The 8,340-nt window shown below is 41.4% G+C and overlaps 1 protein-coding gene across 1 annotated transcript in view; it reads right to left on the bottom strand.

Moving 5' to 3' along the window:
• The window catches only part of ZNF704 (zinc finger protein 704), a 241,199-nt gene extending 240,286 nt beyond the window's left edge, over nt 1-913 (bottom strand). The window contains exons 1-2 of the mRNA XM_049632687.1: nt 893-913; nt 612-686 (exon numbers count right to left, since the gene is read on the bottom strand). Of these exons, the coding sequence (XP_049488644.1) occupies nt 612-686; nt 893-913 (96 nt within the window). The remainder of the gene's footprint in view (nt 1-611; nt 687-892) is intronic.
• Nucleotides 914-8,340: the final 7,427 nt, after the last annotated feature.

The raw sequence follows: 8,340 nt of genomic DNA, 5'->3' as shown, positions 1-8,340 counted from the left end.
GGGCCCGCGCGCGCCTCTCCCGGCCCGCTGCGCCCGCGCGGTCCGGGCCTACAGCTGCCGTCCCTCGGCGCGAGCTGTTTGTGTTGAGTGTTTTCCACCACCGCCCCCCTCTTCTCGAGCCATTCCTCGCAGCTCTCCGGTCCCCCCGTTCAGACAAAACCCGGACTGGATTTATTTTCCCTACCCACAGCCTCCGCAAATCTGGTGCTTCTAAGCATTTGGCCCAGACGCTGGGGCAAACGCTAACCCGCAGCTGATTATTCCTTCTGCAGGGTGGGCGGAAGACTTTGCTGGAAGTAAGGCTGTTGGTCAAACTCAAGAGTTTGAAGGAAGAGATTTGCCGCAAGTCGTTTCAATGGTCTCTGCGGTGCAAGGCGACTACTCTTGTCCTTCTGTGAAATCCGGGGAGGTGTATCAATCTGAGATTTGGGGCCACTTCCCAATATGAATCATCCGACTCACTTGGGTTTTCAAGATACCGTTTCATGACATTGCCTGCCAATCTTAGTCTTCGACAGCACCAATCTAGGCCCTGTCCATTGAGCTCTCTTGGCACTGTGCTAAGTCTGTAAGTCTTTCAGCTTTCAAGCCTGCATGTTTACCTTAAGTACCTGATTATAACGGCCCCCTTCCAGGAAGCTTTCGGCTTCACCATTCAGTCTGTAGACCTCTGGCACTACTGAGGCCTTTGGAGAAACAAACTGGGGCAATGGTTCAAGATGGCCTGAGTCTGTTATTTTTAAAAGCTAATATGAAGTAAGAGTCTGGAAACCAAGCACATAACTAGGTTACCATATCACTAACGACACTGAGGATTTCCAGGTGTGGCAAAGACAAGTCAGGTGCTACTGCTTGGGATTAGGCTAGATAGTAAGCCATACTCTCCACGTACAAATCCTATGCCAAATTCCATCTTTGTAGCTGATGGCTGAGGAGGATCTAACTCATCAAATACTCAGGCAGATGCCTTCACCAGGCCAATGTAAAAGATGTCCTCACCGTCAGCTTCCTTTTGTTGTAATTACTGTAGGAGATTTAACATCATGTGCCCTGTTAGACACTTGAAGGGAGCTCATTAAATGCTCACTTATGGTGTCTTGCAACTGGTGAACATTTCCACTGGGATGATGACAAAGATTCTAAAATGAACTTTTTGTTCTCCCTGAATCAGATTAGCTTCCTGATATACCTATTTCAGGTAATGACACTCTCATTATAATCAGTCAGGCCCAAAATAGCGGTATCATTTTAACTCCCTTCTCTACCTTATCCCTAGAGGCCGTTTTGCCCACAAGTCCAATCCATTGTTCTCTCTGAAATGCCTCTTGCATCCACCCCTTCATTTCCATTTCCACCGTTCCTATGGCATTTCATGACTTCAAACATGAAAGTTTCCAACAGAGCTCTCTATACCCAGTTTCTCAGCAGCACACCCTCCCCTAAGCCCCCTCCAGACCCCACCACCAGATTCATCTTCTGCAAACTCCATTTGGATGATAGCATTTCTTGGTTGAACTTTTCATTTGTAGTTATTCCATTCAAGAATTCGGAGAGAGAAAATAGTTTGAGCATTTTAAGAGATGGGTGTGTTTGATCAAATCATAGAACAGAAGGGGCCAGCCAAGAACAGAACTAATCAGCATCAGTATTTCCAAAGAATGAAAAGAGTCACTGAAGTGGTTTCATCCCAAATGCAAAAAGTCTACCGTGGTCGATTTGGGAGATGATTTTAGAGAGAGGAAGCAGGGTCCTTCTCTGATCAGGAAGAATAAAGATCAAGGGCAAGGGGCTGGCTGACAGGTATGGGGACGGTGATAACAGGGAGCAAAGCTGGAGCTCCTGGATGGCTCAGTTGGTTAACAATCAGCCTTGGGCTCAGGTCATGGTCTCGGGTCTCACAGTTCATGAGTTCAAGCCCCACATGGGGCTCTCCCCTGGCAGCATGGAGCCCACTTCAGATCCTCTGTGCCCCTCTCTCTCTGCCCCTCCCTCCTCCCAAAAATAAAGGGAGCAAAGCTGTGAGACAAGTAGGCTAATGATTAGGTACATGCTCTCAGGAGCCAGAGTGCTTGGGTTTGAATCTTGGCTGTAGAACTTACCAGCTACATGCCTTTAGTCACTGCCTCTCTGTACCTCAGTTTCCTCATCTGTAAGATGGGGATAATAGTAGCACCTACCTAATAATAAAGTTCTTTTGTATGATAATGGGTTAATATGTGCAATTATCTTAGAAGAGTGCCTGGTACAAGGAAGGTCTATATAAGGACTTGTAATATTCAATGTATTGATAGCAGTATATAAACACAATAGCTTGGGTTACTCTCAAAGGATAACAAGGTAGATCTCTTTTTAGCAAACTAAGAACTGTTAATAACTGTCAATAACTAGCAATAATATGCTTTTAAAAGCCTGATTACATCTTATCAAGGGGCTATGGTCAGGCCAAGGATAAAGCTTTTTGTGTCTGAAATTACCATAGCTGAAAGAATGTAAATGTTTTCCTGAGAACTGAGCAGAAAAACAGAGCTAAGTGAGTGAGTGACTGGTGTGTGTGGATTGGTAGAAGAGGTACGAATTTACACTATTGTACTTTCTTTCAAAATTGCTATATATGCTTTGAAATCAGCTTGTTCTTTATCTCAGGCCACCTCAGCAGAGCTCATACACACCTATTCCCTGGCCCCTTTGGGTCTAAGTGAATTCCCTCTGAATGGGAGAAAAAGATTGGCCTTAATATTGGGACCATTAAGTGAAAGCTAATGTCACAAAAGCACTCTGGATCAATCTAGGCTTTGAAGGATCAGAAGGTTCTAGATGGGCAGGAAAAGCAGCATTGTGCAGGCCACTGAAGACCAGCCTCATGAAATAAGAGGACATTTAGTGGGAAGTAAAATCGAATTACCTAATTCAATAGGAATCAAGAAATACCTCATGATGGGCTTATGACACACTGTGCTCATGGGGTAGGAAGTCAAAAAATATCTCATGATGCCAAGCAAATGGGGAGAAGTCATTGCTGCTTTGTCCCCCATGTTCCCTAAACATAGCACATTTTTACTTCCAAAACTAGGAACGCTTACCACCGAGGATGAAGTGTGCCTCTAAGCCGTAGGATAAAGAAGGAACATCTTCCAGACATCTAACAGGTCATTGTCTGAAACATTCCATCATTCATTCAGTATGTATTTATTGAGCCCCGATGAGGGCCAAACCTTTTCTGGGCACTGGTATGCAGCGGTGAACAAAATAGCCCTCAGTGAGGAGGGAAGTAGGCAATAACCAAAGAAAATAAATGAATTATATGGTTTCATAGATCCAATAAGTGCTATAGAGAAAAATAAAGCAGAGGAAGGGGTAAAGAGTGCTGGAAGTTTAACATAAAGAAATAACATTCCATATTTATTTACTATGTTTAATTTCTTATTTATTATTATATGACAATTGTATTTACAATTATATATAATTATATTTACTACAATTTATTATTATATGTATTTCATATGTATAATATTTCATATATACTTACCATAAATAAATATCTTAAAACAAACATAAGAATAATATGAAGTATAACATAAAATCTGAATGAAAACTCGCAGCAGCAAACATGTCAAGCATTACATTGAACTCCATCTTCTTAGCCTTGGATAGGATCCATTCTCTGGATCCCCTATGCTTTGGCTGAACAGTTTGAGAAGCGCCAATGAGGAAGACCAAGAATGGGTTTCAAAGCAAGTGTCACTCCTTAACCACAGAACAACTGACTGCCTCATGACTGATTTCTTGTAATCTTAAAGGATTCTTGAAACTTTGAGTTCTGAGCCCCAAAGATACCAAGAGCAATTTAAAAAAAGTTTAATGTTTATTTATTTTAATTTTTCTTCTCTTTTTTTTTTAACATTTATTTATTTTTGAGACAGAGAGAGACAGAGCATGAACGGGGGAGGGGCAGAGAGAGAGGGAGACACAGAATCGGAAGCAGGCTCCAGGCTCTGGGCCATCAGCCCAGAGCCTGACGCGGGGCTCGAACTCACGGACGGCAAGATCGTGACCTGAGCCGAAGTCGGACGCTCAACCGACTGAGCCACCCAGGTGCCCCTATTTTAATTTTTCTAATGTTTATTTTTGAGAGAGAATGAGATAGAGTGCGAGCAGGAGACACAGAATCTGAAGGAGGCTCCAGGCTCTGAGCTGTCAGCACAGAGCCTGATGTGGGGGCTCAAACCCATGGACCCTGAGATCATGACCTGAGCAGAAGCCTGACACTTAACCGACTGAGCCACCCAGGGGCCCCCCAGAGCGATTTTTAAATATATGTATCTGAGAAACTGTAGCAAAAACAAACGAAAAAAAAAAAACAAAAAACAACTCATGCTCAGTTTGACATTTTGTTCAATGTTTTTAAATTCAGTCTTTAGAAAAACAATAATCATGCTCCCTCAGAAATACAACAGACTTTTACTAATCAGCAATAGCTCTTTCTTGTCTTTTTGAACCTTAAATAGTTGGATTCTTTGAGAATAGTAGCTCCTTTTAAAAATTATTTTAAAACTAAAAGTAAAATTTGGCCCTTAAGCTGTTTATAAAAGTAAGATTAGGTTAGTTTTTCCACACTTCTGGGAAACTTAAAAATAATTTCAGATGATGACTGTCATCCCACCATATGAAAAATAGATTAAGGCTAAGAGAATCCCTCATTTATTACAACCTTCAGGCTGAAAGTCTAAGTCAAGCATAAACCTCCACCCAGATAAATGTTTGTTCCATGAGCAATTAACTTAAACCCTCTTTAACCACATAATACACTTTCAACACGGTTCTTTAAAATACCTCCCAGAGTCTTGAATTTTTTTTTTAAGCAAGTATAAAAATGATAGAATAACTGTCTTTTTAAATATAACACATATTTGCTATTTTGGTGTGTATGTGGCGTGTGTGTGTGTGTGTGTGTGTGTGTGTGTGTGTGTGCGTGTGTGTGTGATCACTTTAAGACCTCTCAGATCGGCACTTGAAAGCAATGGAAAGAACACGGGACTGGGGTCCCAGAGGCTTGGATCCAAATCCTGTTCTGGGGATTCCTAGCCACGAGATGCTAGTTAAGTCCCCTAATCTCTGAAGGGTCCACAACCCTAAGATGAACAAGTTATACTCTTTCAGGTCTTCCAGCTCTTGAGTTCCATGATATGAGCTATTGACCTAAAGTCTGTTTTATGATTAAGCCAAATGCCCGTTATTAAAATCCACAAATGAGTCTAATGTGTATCACTACAAAGGTATGCACATATGTTGATTTATAGACATCTCTTCTAAGCTAGTTTGAGGTGCTGTGTCTTAAGACCACAATCCGTTTCTGTCAACATCACCCTTAATGTCATGGGTCCTCTCTGCTCTCCTGGGAATGCAAAAATTTTGAAATTATGCATACGCTTGCTACCATCTTATTTTACCAGTTATCGTTCCAATTTTTTTTTTAATTTTTTTTTGAGCGTTTATTTATTTTTGAGACAGAGAGAGACAAAGCATGAACGGGGGAGGGTCAGAGAGAGGGAAACACAGAATCTGAAACAGGCTCCAGTCTCCAAGCTGTCAGCACAGAGCCCGACGCGGGGCTCGAACTCACAGCCCTCATGGACCACGAGATCATGACCTGGGCTGAAGTCGGCCGCCTAATGACTGAGCCACCCAGGCGCCCCTATCGTTCCAATTTTTGTATATGTGCTGCTGAAGCAAGCACTTAGTTTACCAGTTATCTCTTTGGTGATAAGATGCTCTAATGGCTACAAGCCAAGTAGTTGCTATTTTATATTATTTGTATTAATGTCCCTTTCTACAAAGTGAGGATTGCTTTAGACTAAATGTATATTTACTTCCTCCTAGTGATATTTGCATATCTCTGAAGCTTTTCTCTCATCTTCTTTTCCTACATTTTTTTTTTCCTCCCAGCCTCCTTGTTTTTTTCCTCCCAGTCTCCTCCAATTACTTGGTACAAGTAACTGAAATCCTACTTACCCTAAAGGAAAAAAGAGGGGAAGGGATTCACCAGCCCTGGGTAATTGAACCACAGATGAGCGTGAGCTTGGGGAAAATTAGATCACAGGGCTTACGTGATGTATCGTCCTCTGTCTTTCTGTCTCTATCTCCCTGAGTGTGTTTATGTCATGTGTTTCATGATCTGGTAGGCTAGAACCAGGTCTGTAGGCAGCCTTGGCCACACACGCGTCAGCCTTCGACCATGGGCAGGGGAGCTTTTGGCCATTTCAGGCCTGCCTTGTGAGCCCACATCTGTGGCCCAGAGGAGTGTTGTGATTGGAGCTCTTCACCAGGCCACGTGGTGAAGGGAAAAAAGGATGGTCATTGTATTGAGCAATTAAAAAAACATAAAAAGAGGCAGCTGGATCACCCAGTTGGTTAATCGGGTTAAGCTTCAGGACCCTTGGTTTCAGCTTAGGTCGTGATCTCGCGCTTTCCTGAGTTCAAGCCCGGCATTGGGCTCCACCTCACAGGGCAGAGTCTTCTTGGGATTCTCTGTCTCCCTCTCTCTCTGCCTCTCTCCACTGGCCCTACCTCTGTCTATCTCAAAATAAAGAAATAAACTTGAAAAAAAAACCTAAAAGACCATCAGGTGTTAATAAATATAACCAATACCATCCAAAATCTGAAACATAGAAACAGTCCGAAGGGGAAAAAAATATATCACATCTAATCTCCCTACCCAGAGACAATTCTGTTATTGCTTTCATATATTTATTTTAATTTCTTTTCTATGTATCATGGGGGTTTTTGTTTGTTCATTTCATATTGTTTTCCACCTGGTTTTATAATGTAAGCTTTTCTCTCACACACTGCACTATAACTTATAGATGGATTACGAGCCAGTAGAAAAAAATAAATCATGAAAATATTACAAGAAAATGTGCATAAATATTTTTATGATCTCTGGGGGAATGACAGCCATTTAAAAAATGATACAGGTCAGAGCCATGGCAAAAGCTGGTAAATTTGACCACAAAAAACCATTTAAACTTTATGACAAATGCACCACTAAAAAGTTTTAAAATAAGTGAAAGAGGATTAGAAAACATTTTTGATATAAAACCAAGAATTAATATATACCAAAATACAACTATTTCAGTATTATTAAAACAATTATACATAATATTCACCTGTCAGATAGAAATCTTAAAGCTTTGATAATATTCAGTGTTACTGAGAGTATGGACAAATGGCTACTTGTAGATACTGTCGTGATATCAATTATAATTCTAAAACACACGTGTCATCTGAAGTCAGCAATTCCACTTGTTGCTAAGTATCCTGAAGAAACATTGGTACATGAGCACCAAGAAGCACAGGGAGACTTGCTACAGCACTGGTTCTAAGAGCAAAATATTGAAAGCAACATAAATAGTCAGCCAAAGGAGAATTGTTTAGAAAGAAGCCTTTGACAATGTGTGGGACACTATGTGGTGGCGGAAAATAGTGAGGGAAGTCATTGTGTAACGTAAGAACAAGGGCCCAGATTTGAAGTGAAAGGGGCAGGTTATAAAATAACGTTTAAACATGATCTCATTTGTGTGGAAAGCAAAACCCCACGAAATATGCTATATACGCCTACATAGTTTGATTTCAGATGGAGAAAAGGATAGATGGATAGGAAAGTGTCCAAAGGATATCTTTCAAACTCCAGGAGGTGAATGGGATTGAGGGAAGAGGCAAAGGACGTCCCCCACTTTCTGTATTTTTGACTTAAAAATACAGAGTTCACTTTAAAATAAAGAGTGAAAACTGTTCATGGCATAATTCTTAGTACAGAATTTTCTGTCAAGCCATTGTGCCACGATTTCACCACATCTTGGTATTTTATTATTATTTTTTTTAATGTTTATTTATTATTTTGAGAACGAGAGAGAGAAACAGAGACAGAGCGTGAACAGGGAAGAGGCAGAGACACAGAGACAGAGAATCCAAAGCAGGCTCCAGGCTCTAAGCTGTTAGCACAGAGCCCAATGCGGGGCTTGAACCCACAAACTGTGAGATCATGACCTGAGCGGAAGTCAGACGCTCAACTGACTGAGCCACCCAGGGGCCCCACATCTTGCTATTTTAGATAGAGTGCCATCAACCTTTGTATAGAAAGTATTACACATTTTTTTGGATTCTTTCTTTAGGCTCAGAGCCAGAAGTGGAATTAGTGGCCAGAAAGCATGCACATTTTCTTGCTACATTTTACTAGACAGCTTTCCAAAGGAGTTGCCACAATTTACATTCTGACAACCATGAGAAAGTGGTTGGTTTCCTGCTTTCGCCCTTGCTTTGATCATGTCACACTCTTTCCATCTT

This window comes from Panthera uncia, chromosome F2, assembly GCF_023721935.1.
Source record: "Panthera uncia isolate 11264 chromosome F2, Puncia_PCG_1.0, whole genome shotgun sequence".
Lineage (NCBI taxonomy): Eukaryota > Metazoa > Chordata > Mammalia > Carnivora > Felidae > Panthera > Panthera uncia.
This window is presented reverse-complemented; position numbering and strand designations above follow the sequence as displayed.